The sequence below is a fragment of the Aquarana catesbeiana genome, linkage group LG04 (genome assembly GCF_042186555.1).
Source record: "Aquarana catesbeiana isolate 2022-GZ linkage group LG04, ASM4218655v1, whole genome shotgun sequence".
Lineage (NCBI taxonomy): Eukaryota > Metazoa > Chordata > Amphibia > Anura > Ranidae > Aquarana > Aquarana catesbeiana.
The window spans coordinates 526,140,829-526,167,248 of record NC_133327.1 but is presented as its reverse complement, the minus strand read 5'-3'; the positions used below and the strand labels follow the sequence as shown (position 1 = coordinate 526,167,248).

The following is a 26,420-nucleotide window of genomic DNA, read 5'->3' as shown; positions in this document are numbered from 1 at the left end:
TTGAGGCGGCAAGATTTGGACAGTGATTGGACGTGGGGCTTAAAGGAGAGTTCAGAGTTCAGGACTACACCTAGGACCTTGACATTCAGGGATGGACTTATAGTTGTGTCATCGATTTTGACAGATGGAGATATCAGGGGAAGTGGCACATAGTTACATAGTAGGTGCAGGTCTAACCTGTGTCTGTGCTTTTATGTTAGTATTGCATTGTATATCCCTGTATGTTGTGGTCGTTCAGGTGCCTATCTAATAGTTTTTTAAAATTATCGATGCTCCCCGCTGAAACCACTGCCTGTGGAAGAGAATTCCACATCCTTACCGCTCTCACAGTACAGAAACCCTCTACGCAGTTTAAGGTTTAACTGCTTATCTTCTAATTTTAATGAATGGCCGTGTGTCTTTTTAAATTCCCTTGTGTAGAAAAGATTTATCCCTATTGTGGGGTCACCAGTACAGTATTTGTACATTGAAATGATATCCCCTCTCAAGTGTCTCTTCTCCAGAGAGAATAAGTTCAGTGCTTGTAACCTTTCCTCATAACTAAGGTCCTCCAATCCTTTTATTAGCTTTGTTGCCCTTCTCTGGACTCTCTCCTGTTCCAGCACATCTTTCCTGAGGACTGGTGCCCAGAACTGGACCGCATACTCCAGGTGCGGCCGGACCAGTGTCTCATAGAGTGGGAGAATTATTGTTTTATCTCTGGAGTTAATCCCCTTTATAATGCATGCCAATATTCTGTTTGCTTTGCTTGCAGCTGCTTGGCATTGCGTGCCACTGCCGAACCTATCATCCATTAGGATCCTCAGGTCCCTTTCCATCCTAGATTCCTCAGAGGTTCTCCCCTAGTGAGTAGATTACATTCATATTTTTGCCACCCAAATGCATTATTTTACATTTTTCTACATTAAATCTCATGTGCCATGTAGTTGCCTACCACACCTTCTTGCAAGGTTTCCACGTCCTGCTAAGAAATTATTGCCCTGCTTAGCTTAGTATTGTCCGCAAATACTGAGATTGAGCTGTTTATCCCATCCTCCAGGTTTTTTATGAATGAATTAAATGTGATTGGTCCCAGGACAGAACCCTGGGGGGACCTCACTTTCCACACTGGCCCAATCCGAGTACCCCCCCATTTATCACCCAGTGGCAGTGCGTCCATAAGGGCGCATGGGTGCTGCCCCCTCTATCCTGCCACCCCCTCTAGCACCAATAGATAGATTCACACATGCATAAATCTATCTATGGCCACCGCTACCACCCCCTATTACAGCGGCGGGGGGGTGTTTTTGAAGCACCTGAGTAGAGCCATAGGCTCTAATAGGCGTCAAAAAGGTGACCTGCGAGTGCCATGCTGGGCGCTCGCAGGTCACTCAGCTGTGTTAGAAAAGCGAATGAATATTTACTTTCCTAACACTAAACCGCCTCTCCGCCAATCAGGTGCTCGGATCTGTTACCTGTCAACTGATTGGCTGAAACGACAGGCGCTGTGATTGGACGCCTATCAGGCATCCAATCATAGCAGAGGATGGGAAGAGAGGACAGGAGAAGACATTGAGAAGCATCAAGGAGCTGTCCCACTGAGATAGGGTAAGTGCAGATGGCAGGCGGGGGCACACTGGCAGCATTTGATATGGCACAGTAGGAGCATTTGATATGACACAGTGGGAGCATTTGATGGGGCACAGTGGGAGCATTTGATGGGGCACAGTGCCAGCATTTGATGGCACAGTGGGAGCATATGATATGGCACAGTGGCAACATTTGATGGCACAGTGGGAGCATTTGATATGGCACAGTGGCTGCGTTTGATGGGCACAGTGGCTGCGTTTGATGGCACAGTGGCTGCGTTTGATGGCACAGTAGCGGCAATTGATGGGCACAGTGGCTGCGTTTGGCACAGTGGCTGCGTTTGATGGCACAGTGGCGGCAATTGATGGGCACAGTGGCTGCGTTTTGATGGTATAGTGGCGGGAGTTGATGAATTTTTCAGTTTGTTTGCGCCCCCCCAAAAAATTTTGAGCATCAGCCGCCACTGAACTCGCCCCTGTTGTCAGTTTTCAATCCATGTATTCACCCTATGGTCCATGCCGACAGACCTTAGTTTGTACAGTGAACGTTTATGGGGAACTGTATCAAATGCCTTTGCAAAATCCAGATACACCACGCCTACGGGCCTTCCTTTATCTAGATGGCAGCTCACCTCCTCATAGAAGGTTAATAGGTTGGTTTGGCAAGAAAGATTCTTCATGAATCCATGCTGATTACTGCATTTTTACATTGGAGTTAAGCCACCCAGTTCTTTTATTAGCTCTTTTAAATATAGTTCCCATTGGGATGCACTGGCTAATACCCTTATTTAATATGCTCTTAAAGCATACCCATTTTTTCCTTCGTGTTCTTTGTTCCTAAGATTTTTACCCCTTTTAGTATCTTCTAGCAAGGATTGTAGTTTAGGGAAGTTGGCTCTTTTGAAATTCAGTGTCTTTGTATTCCCCTTATGTTTCCTATTTGTGTGATTTATACTGAAACTAATTGACCTGTGATCGTATTTCCTCGTGATCAGGTCTGTATTGTTGGTAATCAGTAGGTCTAATAACGCTTTGTTTCTTGTTCGTGCATTTACCATCTGACCCATGAAATTGTCATGCAAGACATTTAGGAAATCGCGAGCTTCCGCCCAGTCTATATCTGGATTATTAAAATCCCCCATTATAATGACACTTCCCACCCTTGCCGGTAATCCATATTGTGATAGGAAGTCCACCTCCCCCTCCTCCCTCCAGGGCCGGACTGGGAATAACATCCAGCCCTGGAAAAAATTTCATACCAGCCCCACAGCATTATTATACCACCGCAACAGCATAACGTCATTGATTTCTTGTTCATGAAAGGGAAAACCATAAAATGCACATTTGAAGAGTGTATTATATATAGATAAGACAGATATGAAATCACATAGGGCTTTATATATATATATGTATATATATATATATATATATATATATATATATATATATATATATAAGCAAATTCCAGGTAAAAGTGGTAAGTGATCAATCATCAAGGGGGACCCCAGGAACTCAGAACGTGGGAGGGGGGGGGAAACCACCTTCCGCAGAAAGAATACACTAAGGTAAGGGGGGGTGGGTTACTGATATAAGGCTGTGCTTTATATCGGTGCCCCCTTACATTATCGTATTCACTCCCCCTTACATCAGTGACCCCCCCTTCAGACTGGCCTAGCGGTGCTGTCACTGACCTCCTCTCAGGTGCACCGTCCCGGCGGTGCTCCCACTCTTGACTCCTCTGCAGACTCCCTCAGAGACTGCAGACATGATACAGGAGATGGTCAGAGACTGCAGACATGATACAGGAGCTCAATGCAGCCTCACCAGTGCCCATCAAATGCAGCCTCACCAGAGCCCATCAAATGCAGCCTCATCAGTACCAATCAAATGCAGCCTCACTGTGCCCATCAATGCAGCCTCACTGTGCCCATCATTGCAGCCTCACTGTGCCCATCAATGCAGCCTCACTGTGCCCATCAATGCAGCCTCACTGTGCCCATCAAATGCAGTCTCACTGTGCCCATCAAATGCAGTCTCACTGTGCCCAGGAATGCAGCTTCACTGTGCCCATCATTGCAGCCCCTCCTGTGCCCCATGGCCCAGTCAGCAGTCCCTGTCTGTGGGAAGGTGTGTTGTTGATGCTCGGTACGGTACCTTGCATGCCAGCAGGATATCCATGATTGCCAACAGCAGGCAGGGTCTGTTCTCGTTTTGGATGGGGACAGTGCTCCTTCCAGAGGATCTGTTTGCTGTGAGATGGAGTGGTCCCTGGCCACCTGCACCTTCAGCCATCCTCATTTTCCGGCCCCAGTCAGCCTGTCCTCTGGTCCTGGGGAAGTGGAGAGCACTGGGTGGGAGCTGGAAAGAAGGGGGAGCAGAGAGTACTGGCGGGGTTGGAGAGCACATGGGTGGGGGCAAAGAGCAGGGGGGAGTGGAGATCACAGGGATGGGGAGCGGAGAGCGCTGGGGGGGGACTTGAGAGCACTGGGGGTCCAAAAAGAACAGAGGTGGAGAGCACTGTGGGGGCTAAGAGTGTGGAGTGGCGAAGAGCACTGGGGGAGGGGCAGAAAAACAGGGGTGGAGAGCACTGGGGGATACAAAGAGCAGGGGGGAGTGGAGAGCAATGGGGGGAGCTTGAAAGCACCAGTGGGGGAGGGGCAGAAAAACAGGGGTGGAGAGCACTGGGGGGTACAAAGAGCAGGGGGGAGTGGAGAGCAATGGGGGGAGCTTGAAAGCACCAGTGGGGGCCAGAAAGAACAGGGGTGGAAAGCACAGGGGACTGGAGAGCACTGGCGGGGGTTGGAGAGCACATGGGTGGGGGCAAAATGCAGGGGGGAGTGGAGAGTACAGGGGTGGGGAGAGGAGAGTGCTGGGGGGGAAGCTTGAGAGCACTGGAGGGGGAGCCAAAAAAAAACAGGGGTGGAGAGCACGGGGGCAAAGAGCACGGGAGGGGGGCTGGAGAGCGATGGGTGGAGCTTGAGAGCACCAGGGGGGACCAAAAACAGGGGTGCGGAGAATGGGGGGCTGGAGAGCACTGTGGGGGGCGGAGAGCACTGGGGTGGGGGCTGGAGAGTGATGGGGAGAGCTGAAGAGCCCTGGGGGGGAGAAAGAACATGGGTGGAGAGCACTGGGGGAGTGAAGAGCACTGGGATGGTGGCTAGAGTAGGATGGGGAGAGCTGGAGAGCAGGGGGTGCAGAAAAAACACGGGTGGAGACAACTGTGAGGGGGGGGGCTGGAGAGTGTGGTGAGGGGAGGAGAGCATGGGGGGGAGCCAGGGAGCACAAGGAGAACTGGGGGGGGCAGTAAAAGAAGTTGGATAGGAGGATCGGCGGGGGGGCGCATATAGAGGAAATTAGCTTTCTATATTCCTCCATGCAGCCGCTGAATGCTTGATTCTCCTCCTCTCCCTCCTGCAAGTATTCAGCGGCTGCATGGAGGAATATAGAAAGCTAATTTCCTCTATATGCGCCCCCTCTGCCGATCCTCCTATACAGGCACACAGGGCGGACTGTACGGGCGGCCATCTACTGGATCCCTCTCTCCTGCTCCTGTGTGTCACGGAGCTGGCTGGATATGTGTTTGGCGGCCGCGCTGTAACATGGTCCCGCCCCCCTAGACCGGCTCGTGTGATAGGCGGAACACTGATTCTATCCACTATCACACAAGCCGGTCTAGGGGGGCGGGACCGTGTTACAGCGCGGCCGCCGAACACATATCCAGCCAGCTCCGTGACACACAGGAGCAGGAGGGGAGCACTGCAGCCGCAACTCAAGCGGCCTACCGGGAAATCTCCCGGTATCCCGGTAGGCCAGTCCGGCCCTGCCTCCCTCTGGTTAAGGGGTCTATAGCATACGCCCAGTATTACTTTCTCCTTAGCTTCCTCCTTTTGTAGCTCTACCCATAAGGATTCCACCTCCACCCTTGCTCCATTAGTGATGGCATGCGGGGGAGGAAAAATGATACGTTCAGTTTTGGATAGATTAAGTTTGAGGAAGTGGTGTGACATCCAGACTGATATATTTGATAGTAAATTATTGATACATGTGGAGTGAGCTGAGGGGTAGAGAAAAAGATTTGGGTGTCGTCAGCGTAGAGGTGGTATTGGAAGCTATGGGAGGCTATCGGCTGATACAGGGAGGAGGTGTAGATTGAAAATAGGAGAGGTCCAAGAACAGAACCTTGGGGGAACCCAACAGAGAAAGGAAGAGGAGAGAAGGAAGTAGAATTGTACATAATGCTAACGGTGCGGTTGGATAAGTACAATGAGAACCAGCAAAGAGTACAGTCACAAAGACCAAAGACATGGAGTTTTTATAGGAGGAGGTGGTCAACCGTATCAAGGGCAGCAGAGGGGTCCAGGAGTAAGAGTACAGAATAGTGTCCATTAGTTTTTCCCTTTAGTAGCTCATTTGTTAGTTTTAGGAGAGCAGTTTCTGTGGAGTGTTGAGAACAGGAGATTGGATGGGTCCAGTGAGGGCTTTTTAAGTATGGGGCTGACAAGTGCATGTTTTAGAGAGTTGGGGAAGATGCTAGAAGAGAGAGAGAAATTGAAGATGTGGGTTAGAGAGTGAAGAATAGAGCCAGAGGGTGAACATAGCATTTGCAAGGGAACAGGATCCAGAGGGCAGGTGGTAAGATGGACATTAGCAATTAGTTTAGAAACCTCGTCTATAGTGGTGGGGTTTAAAGATGGAAGTAATGATTGTACCTTTGGGTACGAAGTATAAAGCATGAAGGGTATTTAAACAGTAGAGATCTACTCGCAAATTGTATCAATCTTCTGTTTGAAGTGATTGGCGATCTCCTGAGCAGTGAGTGAGTTGGTGGGTGGAGGCAGTGGAGGACAAAGCAGAGAGTTGAAGGTAGAGAAGATTTGACGGGGATGGGATGATAAGGTATTAATGAGAGAGAAAAAAATAGTTCTGCTTGGCAGTGAGGAGGCAGGAATTGTATTTTTGGAAGGCAGATTTATACTGGTTGAAATCTTTCTGAGGCTTCGTCTTGCACCACAGGCACTCAAGAGCATGGCTGTGTTTTTTCAGACTTCTAGTGTCATCTGTTTGCCAAGGTTGAAGGGGACGGGGCCTGATTCTGTGTGTAGGGAGGGGGGCCAGTGTGTCCAGCGAGGCTAGAAGTGAAGTGTTGTAGATAGAAGTGGTCAGGTTGGTGCAGGACAGGGGTGCTATTTTGTCATAGAGGTGGTCAGTAGCAGAGTAGAGAAGAGAAGGGTTGAGATAGCGTAGGTTTCTATGGGTAACTGTTAGGTGGTTGGAGGGAGAGAAGGTGGAGGAGAGGGAGAGAGTGAAACTAATAAGGTAGTGATCAGAGAGAGGGTAAGGATAGTTGGAGAGGTTGAACGGAGTGCATAGGTGGGAGAAAACAAGGTCGAGGGTATTGCCGTCAGAGTGAGTAGAAGCATGTATCCATCAGGATAGCTTCAGGTCAAACGAGGAGGTTAGACTGAGACGTTTGGAATTAGCAGGAGTGTTAGTTTTAGTAGGGATGTTGAAGAGAGAATATAGGATAGCCAGGCAGAGAAGTCATCAAGAATGGTTGATACTGGTCCAGGGGGCCAGTAGATCACAGCTATCCTTAGAGAAACTGGGGAGAAGAGACGTATGCAGTGTGCCTCAAATGAGGAGAGTGACAGAGAGGGCGGTGGGTGAAGTACCTGAAAGGTGCTATGTGGGGCTAAAAGGATTTCAACACCCCCTCCTTTGCATCCACTGGGTCTGGGGGAGTGAGTCCAAAGAAGACCACCAGAGGATAGGGCAGCAGAAGACGCAGTATCGGATTCATGAAGCCAGGTTTCGGTAATGGCGAGTAGATTAAATGAGGGGCAAGGAGTGGATGCCCCCTTGTTGGGATAGTAAACAATGCTTTGGAGGTGGCCAAGACAGACAAGGTCACCATCCCTGGGCTGGTTCTCTCAAATTGGGCCATCTCCAGAGAGATTGCCACAATCATACACAGAGGAAGCCCCTAAACTAGAATACCCCACTGCCAGGAATCAAGCTATGGGACACTAAAGTGGAACAAACCTCCCGAATCCAAGGACAAAGATATGGTTGTCAACTTTACTGGTGAGCATGGATGCTTTGAGGGCGATGAGATGTGTCTTTTTGATACCAGCCCACAAGTTATTGCCCTGCCAGAACCAGAGTTCAAGTGATGCTAAGAGGAAGATGACCCCCAACACACCAGGAATTATTGACAGCCGATAATTAGCTCCTCACAGAAATAGCTGGGATGACCTCAATGAAAGTTGAGCTGTGAAGGGCAGGACTTTGGCCAGAGGGGCATAGTGATCAGATGCACCTCTGAGAGGGGGTAAGTGCAGGTAATGTTGGGCATGAATGCTACACTGGGACTGAGGGCTTAGATGCTGAATTGGACAATTTTTGCATGCTCTGGACACATTGGAATAGTATAACTGGGCAGAGAGACAGAGAGATGATCCAGTGATTGCCCCAAAATAAAGGTGATACAGTTAAAGCAGTGGTCAAGTCCCACAGAAGAATCAAAAGTATTACCAAACACCAAGAAACTGCCGAGTGAAAGGTCCCATCTCAATCTGAGGTAAAGTACACTTTGCCACAAAATAATGTCCCCCCCCTCCCATGGCTCCTTAGTGACCTGCCAGGTTATGTTATCAAGGGCCCGGTCCCTCTATGTGAAAGAAAGAATACACGTGGAAGCTGGACACTGGGGTGTACAGAAAACATTCACCTAATTCAGAGGACAAGCTATCCATGTGGGTCTGTTCAGTAATGGAGGGGGCTAAGGCCCGGATTCCATCTTCTTACCTTGCAAATGTCTGCCCCACTGGAAGAACTGACTTTCTTACATGCAACATGTCAGAAAATAGATACCATTATTGTCTAGTTATGGTGGACCACTTTTCCAATTTTGTGGTGCCAGTACTGATCTGCTATCAGATGATGTGGAAGCACTTCTGCCTCCCATATGGGTGCCCGCAGTAGATACATTTACACCAAGGACCCTTCTTTAAAGTGGGTTCTTTTAAAGTGATTGTAAAGTCTTGCTTTAAAAAAAAAAAAAAAAGATGATTAAAGAGATCCACCGAGAAAAAGGGGGGCTAAAAGTTGCCAATCCCAGATGCAATATGTAAAGGAACAAATATCCCCCAAATAAATGATAGGACTTTTCAGGCAACAAGGAAAAAGGGGGTCTGATTAAAAGTTAAATTTTATTGATATATAAGAGAAAACATAAAATTATTCAGGTGCAAACACCACCGAAGAACAGGTAGGTTAAAAACAATAACAAGTATACAAAAACTATATCGTTAATGCGTGGTAATTGTAGACATTCAGTCCGATGCGTTTCAGGACGCTTAGGATCCCTTCATCAGGGGCGTTCAAGGTGAGGCAGAGTTACCATAGCATGTTCTAAAAATGTAAACAGAAAAATAGAAGGATAATAATATTGGAAAAAAAAAGGGGGGGAAACACACACTATATACATCATGGGCAAAGGGCAGGAGGCAGGAGCATCGTTGAGACCAGGATTGGGAGACCACCTCCTGATTAGATGAACTTGATAGTATGATACCAACTTGCACTTAACCACGCAGACTCCTTGGTTCCACATAGCCAAGCAGTGATCTTCATACTACTCTATGGCCTCTTTTGCTATCCAACGACCGTACGGCAGCAGCTGTCACGCTATTTGGAGGTGTACATACTATCAAGTTCATCTAATCGGTAGGTGGTCTCCCAATCCTGGTATCAACGATGCTCCTGCCTCTTGCACTTTGCCCATGATGTATATAGTGTGTGTCCCCCCCCTTTTTTTTCAATATTATTATTCTTCTATTTTTCTGTTTACATTTTTAGAACATGCTATGGTAACTCTGCCTCACCTTGAACGACCCTGATGAAGGGACCCTAAGCGCCCTGAAGCGCGTCGGGCTGAATGTCTACAATTACCACGCATTAACAATATAATTTTTGTATACTTGTTATTGTTTTTAGCCTACCTGTTCTTCGGTGGTGTTTGCACCTGAATAATTTTATATTTTCTCTTATATATCAGTAAAATTCAACTTTTAATCAGACCCCCTTTTTCCTTGTTGCCTGAAAAGTCCTATCATTTATTTGGGGGATATTTGTTCCTTTACATAAACAAACAAAAAAAAAACAACAAACATGTTATACTTACCTCCTCTGTGCAGTTGGTTTTGCACAGAGCAGCCCGGATCCTCCTCTTCTTGGGTCCCTCATCGCTGCTCCTGGCTCCTCCCTCCTGAGGAGTGTCCCCATACACCAGCAGTTTGCTATGAGGGCAGCCGAGCTGCAGCCCTGTATGTCCATTCAGACACACAGCTGCCGTTTCGCCCCACCCCCCTGTCCCCTGATTGGCTAACTGACTTGATTGACAACCGCGGGAGCCACTGGCACTGTGGTCGTGCCCTATCCAATCAGGAGGAGAGTCCCGGGCAGCCGAGGGAATCGTGGACATTGCTGGATAGAGAAGGGGTTCAGCGTAAGTGTTTGGGGGGGTTGCTGGGGGGCCTGCTACACACAGAAGATTTTTTATCTTAATGCATAGAATGCATTAAGATAAAAAAACTTTTGTCTTTACAATGGTGCTGCACCTTTGACAAGGCAATGGGGCATATGAGCGATTTAAATGCACCCTGATACAACTGCTGAGAGGCTAAGCTCATGAGAAAATAATCCATTATTTGGCCTTGTTACCTGGAAATTGCACATGTGATGCATTCTGCAACAACTCGATCACCTTATCATGTTATGTTTGGCCAAACCTTCCAGGGCCCCCAGACCCCAGAAGAATGTGACCACACTTCAGCTTCAAGCTTGATTTAGAAAGAAAACAAGACATGCCCGAAGTCCAACAGTTTATGAAAGGCTGTTCATGGGTGGAGCAAGGAGAGTAATGAATGTCAGACTTTGACTGAGTGCTAGTACAAGGCAGAGGTGCACACCAACATGGAAAATTGCAAAACCCTGTTTGAAGAAGCTCCTGGAGTTATCCTACGAAAGCCTATTCCAGATGTGTTGGTCTATGATATCCTGAGAGAAGCAACTAGACTCTAACCATTCAAAACCACGTTGAAATCATGAGCCAAAAGTGTCCCAGCCACTAGAGGAATGACTGTGGCTGCCTCCTGCTCTTCCACCAATAACTCCAAGACCCCCAGGAGAAGCCATGGATCCAGACAGTATTGCACAGCCTACTGGTTGCCCAGCTCATGTCTATGCTCCCTCTGTGGAGCCTACTGAACCAGCATCCACTGAATTTCCCACAGAGACAGTGAAAGTAGAATTCCAGGCAAAACCTAACCTAAATAACCTAACAAGTCTTAAAAATGCTCCCTCCCCACTCCTAACACCCATGCTGACTAACCATGTAAGAAAGATATATGTACTGTACTTATTTTCAGCCTGCCCTGGTCCGGTCAAGTCATTCCCTGTGTCAGCAAGCAGCAGCTGCAGGGGAGAAGAGAGACAACAGTTGGGAATGCCTGGGAGCGATGACGGCGCTTCTTCCTCTCCCCTGCAGCTGTTGCTGACTGCAACTGGGAAGTTGGATCACGTGACAGACTAGCCTGAAAATAGGTAAGTATATACATCTTTCTTACACAGGTTAATCAGCACAGGTATTTGGAGGTGGAAGAGAGCATTTTTAAGGTTTAGCCTAGATATTTACTTTAAGCTTCGGAGTTTGTGGGTTAAGTTTAAAAGCTAAGATTGGGGGAGGGGTAGGGTTAGAAGTAGGTTAAGTTTTAAAGCCCAACTTCCAGCATTATCCTTTTCGTACTACTCGGGTGCCTTGTATTTCTTTATATTTTCAATGCAGTTACATAAAGTCTTCCTTTTGCAGACTTGCTGAAAAACTTCCACCTACCTCTCCGCTGGACATACTTCATGCCAATCACTGACACCAGCAAAGCTGCTCTAACAGATGAGGACGGTTGCGTCCCTGCCCCCCTGTGCTTTGCAAGGCACAAATGTGGCAGCAAGGAGTCTTTTTAGTAAATCTGCAGGAAAGAAGGCTTTTACTAACTTCACTAAAGATATATAGGACTTTAATTGATCTGTAAGATTTGAAAAGAACTGTGACCAGAGTTGGGCTTTATTTCATGAGTTAGGGTTAGTGGGTTTAGTTTTAAGGTTAGAGCGAGAGAGAAGTTTAGTTCAATTCTGGTCATACTCATGGCAATGCTTTAGCAATTTCAACAACTTTTAATCAGCATGTGATCACAGAAACAATGAAAGGGATCAAGGCAACTGTGACAGACCTAGCCGGGAAAGAGACTTTTGGAGGGGACTGTATGCAAGCCTCTTGCTGACCGATCGGGGGCCCTTGCATTTGGGGGAACAGTGCTCTTTGTGAGCTGTATGTCTGGGGACCCTGGATTTGCCATATTGGAATAGTGGCTGATTCATAATGCTGGGACAGATACTGTTAGGAAATGCTGATGTAAATTCCAACACCTGTCTGTTTATTGTCTGCTAAATGTGTATTGTAAATAAGTCTACTATGGGATCTAAGAGTCATTAGATCCCCATTGTTATTTGTGTTAATTAACTCCACTATTGTGTGAAGAAGAGTCTATGTTGATTGTGATAATGTTGATTGGATTTTCTGAACTACAAGACGGCCAGTCTGGCCTAATGGTCATGTCTGAGTTATCTAGGCTGTCTAAAGGGATTAGTTAATTAGCTCATGTTAATTAGGTTAATTAGGTTACAGCTGTATTGTTAGAGTAATATGAGCAGGAAGTCTGCACCTCCACGTTGAGTGTATAAACGCCTGTATTTTGTCAATAAAGAGAGATTCCTGTTTGAACTTACATACAGCCTACCTGGTGTTTGTTCTGAGCTATCACAACTGGGTTAGAACGGCACATAGCTGAAGTTCTAATCCCGGAGCATTGGATGACCGAACCATTAGACGTTGCAATCTGATTCTATAGCTGCAGAGGAGTGTCGGGAGAGTGAAACCGAGCGAGCAAGGGGCTCGTTACATTGGTTGGCAGGCGTGGGATTTGCTCTCCAGTTACTGGGACACTCCAAACCAGCCTGCAGGAGAGCCACGCTGAAAGACTTACTTGAGACCCGTGGAGGGAATGGTGGGATCGTACTTCCTTGCCGTGAACACATCCAAACCATCACCCGGATCCAAGGTAGCAGGATAGCAGGAGAGGAGAGATACCAGCCACCATGGATGAGGAATTCAGAAGGAGGTTGCGAGAGAAGGAGATACAGCACAGAGGACCAGTATCAGAGCAGGTCCTGCTAGGATGGTTTGATTCTATCCACTGTGAACTCTGGAAGGAAGCGCTAGCCCGTGAGCAGCGACACCAGGGAAAAGTTCTCCCCTCCATCCATGTGAGGTACTGGTCGCAGTATGAAGTGCGAATGCTGTTTTTGGGGGAACAGCCGAACCAGGATTGGACAGCCGAGTTAAGCAGGCTGATCCGGGCAGAAATGCGGTTGGACGAGAGCTACAGAGCCCTCCAGTGGTATGTAGCCCAAGTGTGCCCGTGGACAGTGAATGACAGCCCCACGGAAGGCTTTGACTACGATGGCCTGGGATTGTTATACTGGAGGCTGTCCAGGGACCCTAACTTTGGAAGTGATCGGGAGTGGTATTTGGAGGAAATAATGGAGCACAGAGAGCGGAGACTGAATGTCTCAGAAGTGCACTGGGCACTGGAAGATTTGGAGTTTCTGGCTGTTCAGGAATGGGAGTTGGAGATCGCCTACAAACAGCTGTTGGACTCTGCTCAGCAACAGGGTGGTGCTCCCTTTGCCTGGGACTATCATGAAATACCAGTTGACAACTCTGAAATCCTGGCTGAAGAGTTGACAATATGGCAGAGTAACGGTGTACTTTTTCATGGCAATGCTTTAGCAATTTCAACAACTTTTAATCAGCATGTGATCACAGAAACAATGAAAGGGATCAAGGCAACTATCTGCATAAACATACATGTATATACACTGTTGGTGGCAGGCTGCCTTGATCTGTGCAATCAATTTCTCAATATGCTGGTTTAATTTGTTAAAATAGCCAATAACTACTGTGTAGTACCAATATTAAGGTGATGCATGTTAGGGATAAGTGAACGCTGAAAGGACTATGGGGTGATAACAGTCAAATTTATATTTGCTTTAGGCACTAAAATCTTGATGCTGAAAGGCCTGGAGCTGGGTTTCAAGCACTTAAAAATAACATATCATACAAATGACTGTTTAATGTCAGATTATATCTCCGTTTTAGCATTACTGCATGTGGACCCAGTTGTAATAGATATCTAAACATGTTGCTCACTTCCACTGTACATGCATACTAGGGGTGTGTTCAGGCATTTCTATGGGGTCCTCAATGTACGTTCAAAATACACAGTTGACCCTGACTCACCTGCCCTGCATTGAGGTGTGATAAAAAAAATTGAGTTTTGAGCATTTTTTGATACATGGCTGTGGGTTGAGAATCCAGTTGAAATGAATTCACAACAATGCATATAAAATGCAAGTGAGCAAAAAAGCACAGCCATTGATTATTAAAAATAGAAAAAAAATAATTATGAAGCTTAACAATACCATAGGCAATTTCTGTACTCTACAGAAACACTCTACAGAACACTGCTCAGAATAACTTTGTGAATTTTTCAGATTGTACCCTGGCACAAGTTACAAATTTGGCATATAGAGTAAAATTGTCCGTACATGAATCACTGTAATTTTATCGATATATAGTGTTGACATATTGCCACCTGTTTTACAAGAACAGGCAAGACAGGAATGGGAAAATGGAACATGTTAAGTATAGAATAGCTTTATGAAAAAGGATATTAAAATGTAATCACTTTCATTTCAAATCCAAAAAACATGTGAATTATTCTACATACAAGAACAGTAGGTAGAGCCTTACAGAGAATTCTTTTATACCCTAGTAACTAAATAGCAATATTAAAATGCTGGTTGATAGCACACATAAAGGGCATTTATAGCAACAAACATCTCTCTCTCTCTCCATATATACATAAAGTGAATGATGTTATTAATATGTTCAAGCATTATTTTTAAAGCACCCGTATTCATCATATTACATAGGATTCTTTACACTGTCAGCAGCACTGAAAATGTGGTATTATCTATTTCAAAGCAACAGATTTTTTTATTTTTTTATTTTTTTTAAATGCAGAGTTTCTAACTGCTCTAATGTGACTTTCTGTCCTTCCCCCAATTTTAGGCTATAGGCTTTTAGGCTTCTGTGCTCACTCTTGTGAGCACAGAAAGACAAAATGTTTAACAGAGCGCCTGAGATCAGACAGGAATAAAAGGTTTGCAACGGTGCATGGTGCGATGGTTACATTTGGAGCAACAGCCTACGTTGTTCCATAATGGTGTCCCAAAGTTGAAAGAAGAGGTTAAACAGGTGCTGTAACTACAGAGCATGTATAATGTAACAGCAAGCTGCTGGGGCTGCACAAGGAATCCCATGTGTATGATGCTGACTTTTTCCTGGCTAATTATGGGGAAAGGACCAAAAGTAAAATTGACACATAGATATCACGTTAGGGGGTCAAAACAAAAATGTATAGGTTTTTTGATGCCTGCAAAGTAAATTTGCTTCTCTATTTTTTAATGCTGGTATTCTACAAAGAATCTTGAGAAACATAATAAATACAGGTATCTAAAAATGTACATATTCATTACAGGGTTTAGGAACATTGGCCACATATAAATAGCAGAAAACAACACTTTGCCCTTTTGAGAATGCATTGCTGTGTTTCACAGAGTAGAGAGTGTTTTGTTTCTATTTGGTCCCCTACCATAACCATTAGTCAAAGGAAATTTTGCAAACATCATTTCACAGTTATGCCCCGTACACACGGTCGGATTTTCCGATGGAAAATGTCCGATCAGAGCGTGTTGTCGGAAATTCCGACCGTGTGTGGGCTCCATCGGACATTTTCCATCGGATTTTCTGACACACAAAGTTGGAGAGCAGGAGATAAAATTTTCCGACAACAAAATCTGTTGTCGGAAATTCCGATCGTGTGTACACAAATCCAACGGACAAAGTGCCACGCATGCTCAGAATAAATAAAGAGATGAAAGCTATTGGCCACTGCCCCGTTTATAGTCCCGACGTACGTGTTATACGTCACCGCGTTCAGAACGATCGGATTTTCAGACAACTTTGTGTGACCGTGTGTATGCAAGACAAGTTTGAGCCAACATCTGTCTGAAAAAATCCTAGGATTTTGTTGTCGGAATGTCCGAACAAAGTCCGACCGTGTGTACGGGGCATAATTCTAGGTATACATCCTGCAGAACAATGTTTCCAAAGATACGTTCAGGATTATGCAATAAAGCAAAGGACAGTATGCAAACTGTCGATGTTTCATAGACTTGTCATTGATAAAAAAGATTCTGATTGGTTGTTATGGGTGACAGTAGATCCACAGCAATCTTAGCTCTTTGCACTTAGTAAAGTAAGCCTGATATTATTATTAATGATATTGTTTCAGTTTATAAAGATATGTTTAAAATATGTTTAGGATAACAAACTTTGCATATTTTTATAAACGCATCTAGTCTTGCAAACAGCAGTGGTGATATATATATATATATATATATATATATATATATATATATATATATATATATATATATATATTATTAGGAAGATCTACTTTAGCTAAATGTCTGCCAGACAAACCAAAACACTAAAACAGCCAATGCGGGTTGGAAACAGCAAAGGTTCAATGCTGTGCCAAAAGTCACAGCAAGGCTTACATATATATACCAGTTATTAGATACCGTGTTTCTGTGTTATGCATCTTAATAAACACCAGAAACATGTGACATCACCAAACAATATATGACAAAAACTGAATTTAGAACACCATTTGAAGTGATCACCAACTACAACGTAGATGTGCACTTGTGGTCTAAATAAATATGAAAACACTTTTGCAACTGGAGGAAAATAGGTTTAATCTTAGCTTACCAAAAAGGGTTCCAATCAAGCCCAGTATAATTTGTGAAACAAGCTGGATGTGGCATGAATTTAAATGGCTATTAATATTTGTAAAAAATATTATTTTACAATGTCGATCCGGGGAGTTTACCTTTAGGACTTTAAGAACAATTAAGGATTTGTTTCCCTATTGAAGTTAATTGAACCTTGCTTTACAAAGTTTTTTCTTTTACATTCTCCTGGAACAGCTCTGTGGTTAGGATTTCCATTTTTTTGTAGAATTCCATGATAATGTGTCATTTTTAAGCCAACAATGTAACTAGTTGCACAATAAATATTAGTAATTTGAACTATAAAATATCAACATGTAAAGAGATGTCTTTTTCTGGAAAAGAACAAAATCTACTACCCATAAATACACGTCCTGCCAACAACAGGTCCTATAAGACATACGTATTTCATTTATATGCCACAAAGTTAAAGTCACACACCATACACAAAATCATGTACATCTCCCATAATAAAAGCTAGTGTTATCATTGAATGAGGCATTTCTAAAAATAAATAAATAAATAAATAAAACTATTAGTGAACAATAAACACGATTTAGTGTTTTTTAAGCTATAAATTGTAATATAAGTCATTAAGCATCTGACATCCATATTTGCATGGACTGTACAGTTGCCATTTACATTCCACTACAGAATAAAGCATTTGCTAAACACGTGGATATTGGTTCATGCCATACATGGCATGCCTATCTTTTAACAGCATTACAAACATTGATGATTTTGAGGAAATTAGATTTGTGTCGGCATAACTAATTTTTGTTGCTTGCTACAATGACAGCAGAGAGATCGTAGAATAATTCAACGTAAGCTGCAGAGTACATTGAAAGGGGTTAATTCCAACATGTGAATCACAGTTCGGTTTGTCACAATGACCTGGTGCCATCTGGTAGGTGCACACACCATGCGCATTAAACAAATTTATTACTACAGAAAGTGACAGAAAGCCTATAAACCTCAGTCCAGCCTCCTGTTTACTCTGTAAATAATCAAGGCATTTCAAAAACATAAAACTTTTCAGGTTGACTATTTTGTGGCAAAAGAAGAAATGCCTTTATGTCCCATAATAACAACTTAGCTAACAGCTAAAAAAACAATATTAAAATTAACTAAATATTCTTGGGTGTTATCAGACACAGTGTTTAATGTGTTTTTGTTTTCCAAAAAATTATAATTAGTATTTTTAAATTGCTGAATGTAAAATAGAAATGACTAGGAAACAGGTTGTGTTAACAATTACTACTTTGCTTTTTAGCCAAAATATCACTTTTTAGTCCATATTATTGAAAATTAATGTTTTACTCAAAGGCATATTGGTTAATAAGAGAAAAGAGGCCAAATTAAAAGCCAACTATATAGGGAAAAAAAGGAAAAGCACGGATTTTGCTGCCCATTGTTAAATTCTCTTTGTTGCCAGCTCCTACAACTTGCAAGATTATTAAACAATTAAGCAAGCATTTTTAGGAAATTTACAGTTATTTACTACAAATGTCTTCAAGACTCTAACCAATGATAGCAACAAACATAAACATGGTAATATTGGTAATGGTAGCTGCTTAATTTTAGCTTGCTGTCAAATGTTATTTTTCATGTAAAATGCAGAAAATCAGAACATGAGCAAAAGTATTTTTGGAACCATAAGGCTAAAAGAAGTATTATTAGTACTATTTTTTTTTTTTATATTCCAATAAAAGTGCTAACTGTATTAGGTGTTATACTGTATCTCAAGTGTTTCCACTTTTTCCTAACAGGGAGAGAGAGAAGAGTAGGGGAGAGACAAATATTTTCTGTAGGTACCTAGATAGAATATTTCTATCTGCATGTTATCTGTCTTGCAGTACAGTACTAGACTTTATATAAGAAAAAGGTTTGACTTCAATGCACCTAACAATGTCAGAATGGCAGTTATCTCCAGTTATCTCCTTTTATTAGGACCTCTTTGCCACTAATATAAATTTTTTTAAATTGTGTATATTGTGGTGCTAGACAGGCAGCTGTAACCCTTGGTAATTGCTTACTTTTCCAGAAGGTACAGCAGATTGTTTAAAAATATAAAAATCAGAATTTATTTTACAAGTCATCTAATATTTTTTTTTTAAATACAAAGAATTAACCACAAAAGTATCCAACTATTTAAAAATGATGAAAATGGGATCTGGCTGCCTGTCAGCACTTAAAGCTCTACAGAAAGGGCCTAAAAATCTTATTTTAAAAAGTCAAAATAATGTGTAAATTATAGTTACTTAGTTACCAACAGCAATCGTTTAGACTAAAATGTTTTCTCATAATTAAATGCAGTCTGATTGGTCACTTTAGATCAATGCACTGTGCACATGAGGTTTACTCTTGCACTGTGTCTTGTTAAACAAGATTTTTAGATGAAACAATAAAATTTCAACCTATCAAAACAGCTTGCATTATGATGTGAAAAAACAAATGGATAAAGAGTTGAATAAGGATTTGTGGCTCTGGAGTTGTAATGCAGGAGATCCTGGAAAGCTTGTAAAAGCATATTTTACTGCACATTGTAAAAATTACCTGTAAAATGTAGCAGGAGCAGCTTCTCTTGCTCCGAAAGAGCCTTGCTCACTCTCCAAATAGTAGGGCACCTGCTGGCCATGGTGGTGGATAAAGGGGGAAATCTGTGGTGCTGTTTGTAGAAAAACCACTGGACTCGGTGGCACGTTGTTCAAAGAATGAAGCCCAGTTAGGCTACTTGATCCAAAAGACTCAGAACTGGTGGCATAGCTGAGGCTGGCAGAGCTGTAGACTGGTGCAGTAGCAGCAGTAAAGTCATACGTGGTGCCCTCTGGGTAGTTAAAAATTCCTGTCCTATTGCTATCAACGTACATTTCGCCAAAGGGTCTTTCAAGAGGTAACTTCAGAGGTGGTCTGCTTAATGTCTCCAGTTCAGTTCCTTGAATCTGATGCAACAAAGTTATTCCTGGGGATTTGCTGTGCAGGGGCATGGTCGTAACTATTGACAGCGAAAATGTTGCATGGCTGTTGACCGTCTACTTGCAAAGGCTTGAGAGTTAGTACATGGACAGACACCTGAGAACAGAACACAACCTGATGTTAGTCTGATCAGGAATCATACTGGAGCTCAGCACTGCACAGGTATTCAGCAAGCTCTGGAGAGGAGGAGGGTACAATTCAGAGCAGAACACACCACAAAAAAAAAAAAATCCGTCCTCCCTCTTTCTAACTGATTCTTGCTTTATCTATCCTACAGTCATTCTTGTTGAACTTAATACACACAGCATTACTGGCAAGGCACCAAATGCTTCTGTATTTATGTGTCATTATTTAAACATTATCACGTCACAACCGGAATCTCTTTTGATTCAATGGCTAGAGTACTATACATACCATGCTATAGACTGTACATGCTTACTACTAATCATGCAGCTGTCATTTTGAAAAACAAAGCTAGATTTTCAGCATGGCTTATCATGTCTAATGCAATATGTAAAGAAAAACACTGTAGTCTGACCATGACTGTGTTTTGGTTGTAAGAAAGAAGAACTTGTGTCTGTGTAATATACAATACCATACATGCTATCTTTTCCTACAGTGGCCTTGAATGTGTTTGCTCTGGCCTCCTTGTCTTTCGGTTTAATGCCTTCTGCAAAATGTCTATAAAATATTTCTCATAAAAGATTATGCCTGCTGACTGCCTAAAGATTTATTTCTAAAACACACATGGTAAATAGCAACTTGTTGCATGCAGATTGTAAATTATCTTGAGCTTGGCATGCCCTTGAGAGCTGAGAATCTTTAGACGAGAAATATTTAACGTAAAACTGATATAAACAATGAGAAGCTTAAAAAAGGGACAGAGAGAGAATGTCCTCACCTAGGTTATATACAGATTTCAGTTTGTGGTTAAACTCCATGATCTGTACTGCGTATATTAATTTCCTTAAAAAAAAAAAAAAAAAAAATAGATATCACTTCTATGCTGGAAATCGAAACTACAAAATGATTATCCCTTAAAAAAATGTAAACTATACAGACTGAGTGCTTTGTCTACATGCAGATGTAAACTAAGGCACAGACAATACTCCCACCCCAATACTTGCTGTATGTAATAGTTCCTTCTATGTTTCACTTCTTTCATATCTAAAATAAACTGCATTAGGGTTTTAGAGCTTTATGTCTTACTATTCAGAACATTTCTCCTCACTTCATGTACCTTAGACAGAACATGATTACATAGAAAGTCATTTGGACAGGAAGTGAGATAGCATCTCCCCTATAGGGGTACACTGCAGACAACAATTTAGTCCAGACAAATGTTTAAGCTTTTTTCCATTCTCTTTTTTATCCATTTTTTTTCATTATTAAAGCAGAGTTCCACCCACTTTTACAACTTGGTCTTAAAGGAAAGACCACCCCTTCACCCCTTGTTTTTGGATAACTATTTTTTTTTCTTTCTTACATTTTCTGAAGTACATAGTCTAGCTAGGCCGTGGCCCAGTGCGTCATTTCCTCCTTCTCCCCCGCTGCCTTCTGGAACCCATGTGTGTCCCAGAAGATGACGGGGCCATTCAGAAAGCACCGCGCGACTCGCGCATGTGCAGTAGGAAACCGGTTTGAAGCCTGAAGGCTCCGCTGCCGGTTTCCCTTAGTTACAATGGTGGTGCCTGCACCTGATCTGATGGACGGATTAGCCTCGGGGGGGCCGACATTGCGGGCTCCCTGGACAGGTAAGTATCCTTATTAAAAGTCAGCAGCTACAGTGTTTGCAAAAACAAATTTTTTTGCGGCTGGAACACTGCTTTAAGCGCCATCAAGTTGACGTTGACTCCTGGCAACCATATGTATGCAAAATGTATAGAGTTTCTACAAAATTAACTGCCTTGCTATTTAATGACAACTGCTTTACTGAAAAGATTAAATAACACACAACCAAGCTTTGGCAAATCTCCTTTAGCACTATGGTAAAGGAATATTCGTAAGAAGAGTAATCCATACCATCAAATAATGTTCTACAAGGGAAATACCCTGTTCACCATACTTGCTATGATCCAGCCAAGAGAGAGTAGGCTTGGATCATATTTTCTTAAACATTTTGAAAATCACAGAACAAGTCTGCAATGCTACAATGTGTATAACATACAGGGCCAAATATTTCTTTCATATACCATCACAGTGTAGTGGGGGGGGGGGGGGTTAGATCAGCCAATGTTTTACATCCTAAATTAGCACAGAGTAGGTAAACAGTTATCACATTGAATCCAAAACAAATGTGTGTATTTCAACATTCAGGCTGGGTTCACATTTATGCAAATTGGATGAGGTTTTCTCCACATCTAATTCGCATGACAAGAGAGTGTGACCATCTCTTACTGGGGTGGGTTCACACACTCAAAACATAGTGTAGGATTATATTCATCCTTGCTGTGTTCTGGCTAATATATATATATATATATATATATATATATATATATATATATATATCCGTATTTCTTTCATTTCTATTTGGGTATAGTTTATTTTTGTTTTTACCCTGTTTAGCAGCATTTGTTCAAATTTGTCTGCTGTGTGAAATGTTGTTTAAATTGATTACTTATGTTAATCTGTATTAATAGATTAAGCATATTTACCACAAGACAGGTGTGTGCTTGTTTATTGGCAATTGGCAATACCTCACAGGCAGACGAAAGGTATAGCTCACCTGTGTTGTAATTTGTGCTCGCAGTGGTATTGTTCAACCAGGTGTGCCTAAGCGGGTGAGGCTGTTCTTGGAGTTGAGGTGCAGAACAGAAGAACAGAGAACCCAAAATTACCAAGCGGCTCCTTCGGGGGTGGCACTACACATAGCTTTACAGGAAAATCTGATTTAGGTAGTTATTTTATTGTGTTGAAATAGCATAGAATTTACACACATTAATTTTCTTGTTCAAATTTTTTTTAAAGAATAAAGAACAAAGGTTACATGGTAAGGAAGCAATAAAGAGGTTGTCCCCTGTGTAGAGGGGGGGATGGAGGTTGTACAGCATTCTTATGAAACAGTGGGGACGCAGCCAATTTTGGTAAAACTCAAGTAACAAGAGTAACACAATAAAGCATTAAGAAGCAACACAGTGTGTACATGCTAAAAAACACAAAGAATCCTGCGAGCCACCAAGAACCAGATGCCCAGTAAATATAAGAGAAAAAAATAAAAAGAAAGAAAAAGCTGCTGGCGTTAAACACGTCTCAGAAATCGTGCAAACATAAATGAGTAAATACTACACTGCGCTATACAAATGATCTCATCATGTAAATAGATAAAAACGGTATTGGATCAATATAAAATACAGCAGCTAAAATCATAATAATTCATTAAATGAGGAAAGTGCTGTGCTAGATATTATGCACTACACCCAGTAATAAGATAACAAATGCGTAACATAAAAACACACAAATATTGAAAAAAAAAGTGAAGTGCCAACAAATAAATAAGGGAGTGGAAAATCAAATCGCAGTAAGTATATAGTGCTCATGTGAAAAAACATATAGAATCGTAAAATACATAAAAGTCCATAAATTGTATGTGAAAAAAATATATATAAAAAATAGCAAATATTAAAGTGTTCATGTGCAGACAAAGTGTCCTGCTGTGCTTCTAATCAATACACTGAGTAGTCCATGCAATCACAAAAACAGCTTGGTAGGTGATCAAATGTGCCAAGGTGTCCTCCTTTCAGTGATCCCCTAGGTAGTGAACGATCACCTTGGAGCGTGCGACTTTGCAATTAAGCTCAGTCTAAACACGCATTTGAACCTCAGGGGAAGTAGATACGTTATTCCCTGTATCCAATACGCGTCAGGGAGGGGACAGGACAGCATGAGAAGCAGTCTCCATGCTTTAGGAGGAGACGCACCTCACCCCCATACCTTTGCAGTATCTTATTTCAGTGATTATTGCTATCAATAGAGTGGTGCACTAGACGCACTTTTTATATGTGAGTACCCTGCATCAGGGTTTGTTTTACTTGTGTTCAACAAATTGTTCAAACTTTACTACACTATCAAGCGCTTTTATTTTTTGCATAAAACAGGTGTTTTCACTGAGGAGCCCTGGATGCAGTAAGGCTGGCCCGAGACAGATCATTATTTTTCTTTCAGCCAGCAGGATGAGCGAAAAAACAAAACAAAAACAGATTCCTCTACACAAGCAAGGTGGATGGAGAAACCCTCCTCATGCTGGGACATTGTATTCTGACATTGAAAAGACTGTTATGACAGAAGTCAATCGTTAGGGTAACTTCTTTTGTGCTGGAGTGGCCAAAGATGGAATGAAATTCAGCCGGTCCCTGCTGAACTAGACAAATTTCAATCCATGTATGGCCAGTTTAGGCAATTCTTTCCAACAAGTTATAAAATGCCTGCTATTGTTTTCAAGATACATCTTAAACCCCACATACAGTATATAGAAACCTACTATCCAACTATTTTTTTGTGTATGTTGTTGAACATGCAAATTTGACTGAATACATATATGTGAACTATTTGACCTGATTTGTAATTGTTTTCAGCATGTCCTGGCAGCCAGCACAGCCAGATCATAAACTCCATGCAGACATATGGCAGTGAACAATATATCCTGGCCCAGACATACCTTTTTTTCGCAATCTGTTGAGCTATATATGTACACCCACCCAATGATAAGATCTTCCCTATGCACTTCTTTCCAAAAAGCATGTACATCTTTTGACTGACAGCAAAATGCAAGAAACATAGCACTAATTAAAAGATGAATGCTGTTTCTCCCTTTTTCCTACAGGTGCCTGCACATACTTGCAGCAGCCTCCCGAACCCTGCTATCTCAGCCAATCTTGAGCCTGTTCTCACAGACTAAACTTTAACACCTCTGGGTAATGTCAGCGTTTTCACTACCTTTCATGCATTTTTCTTGTTCAAGTATTTTATTAAAGATTATTAAAGATTAGCAGAATACATTGAGTGTAATTTATAAAGAAAAAACATTTTTACATCCGTTAAAATAATCTTATTACAGGAAAGTATATTACTAGTCGAATGTGACATTTTAATTCATAAAACTGTTTAGTTAAGATTTAAATTACAACAACTCCATGCAGTAAATTAATACTTTTCAGTCTAAACAAGAGTCTACCTTATATACCTTATTTATCAGTGTTAAAATCAGGGGAAAATCATGGGTGCATGTTATACGCCGATCCCCGCCGATCCCCCCCGCTGATCCCCCGCTGATTGTGAGCGGAGGAGCGAGCGCCGACCGCCGCTATACATACATTGCCAAGTGTACTTGGCTAGGCTCACAGTCACGCCCAGTCACGCCCTATGATGGACATAACACAGGGACTGGGTGTGACTGTGAGCGGAGCTAGCCGAGTACACTCAGCTATTTATGTATATCGGCGGCGCTCGGCTCCGCTCACAGTCACACCCAGTCCCACCATTGGACCTGTGATATGTCCATCATAGGGCGTGACTGGGCAGGACTGCGAGAGGAGCTGAGAAGAGCCAAGATACACCGGACCGGCTCTGTGTATCTCGGCGGCGGTGCAAATGATCTGACAAGGCTGCAGATGGACAATGGCAAGGCTGCAAATGATCTGACAAGGCTGCAGATGGACAATGGCAAGGCTGCAAATGATCTGACAAGGCTGCAGATGGACAATGGCAAAGCTGCAAATGATCTGACAAGGCTGCAAATGATCTGACAAGGCTGCAAATGATCTGACAAGGCTGCAGATGACACTGACAAGGCTGCAAATGACACTGACAAGGCTGCAGATGGAAACTGACAAGGATGCAAATGACACTGACACTAAATGTAAGTTTTTTTCCTTAAGAAGTTTTTTTCCTTAAAATTCCCTCCTAAACTTAAGGGTGCGTGTTATACGCCAATAAATATGGTATATCAATTATGTAAAGTCGCTAGTATATCTGGTGCTCTTTCAATAGTAGAGCAAAATGTTTAATATACTGCTGATGTGGAGTCTGTCAACAGCATAGTATTATGGTATATCAACTAAATATAGTGAAGGCTACCTGAATTAAAAAGATAACATGGATAAAAGAGGCGGGGGCGGGGGGTTTACAGAAAGGAAGGGAAAGAAAGAAAGTAAAAAGAAGGGATAGGGGGTCCCCAAAGGTAAGGTTACTCCCAGAGGGTATTGGTACATCTACCCATTAGGTCATTATCTACCATGGTGAAAGTTCTTAGTCTTCAAAGTCTGGTGGTAAGCAGTGTTTAACAACAAGGAGAGGGGCGCCTCTGAGTATATATCATATAACAATATATTTAAACAACAACATCCACTCACATGGAGGAAAGAGGAGTTGCATTCAGGTCCGTTTGCTGGGCTGAAGAGATCCTATGAGGCTGGCACCACATCAAATCCAGGCATGAAAGGGTGGGATGGCTGAGCACAGCATGGTCTCCTTCAGCGGTCCAGGCTTATACAGGCTTATTCATATCACAGTGGGATAGAGCAGAGTCCATCAGACAAATATAGGGTGAGTGGGGGAGGACAGACGCCAGTGCCTCTGGCTGGCCGCGCCGCGTCTCCACAATGTTCGTTCCGCCTCTGTAGTGTGGAGAGAAACACGGTGGTGTGTTTGGGATCAGAACGAGGCTTGGGGAGCAAACCCTGCACAGCGCCCGGCAGTGCGGTGTTTGCTAAGCAATGTTTACTCCATGGTTTCCATAGATTATTAAACTTGTTTAAGCTGTTTTTATCTAAAGCTTTCATCTTTGCATCAGTGGCGTAACTAGAACCTTCAGTGCCCTGGTGCAAGAAACCATGAAGGGCC

At 42.8% G+C, this 26,420-nt stretch overlaps 1 protein-coding gene across 1 annotated transcript in view; it reads right to left on the bottom strand.

Moving 5' to 3' along the window:
- Positions 1–26,420, bottom strand: part of ESR1 (estrogen receptor 1) — a 522,594-nt gene that overhangs the window by 354,722 nt on the left and 141,452 nt on the right. Inside the window, exon 2 of the mRNA XM_073627828.1 lies at positions 19,164–19,679. Within this exon, the coding sequence (XP_073483929.1) occupies positions 19,164–19,594 (431 nt within the window). The 5' untranslated portion in view covers positions 19,595–19,679. The remainder of the gene's footprint in view (positions 1–19,163; positions 19,680–26,420) is intronic.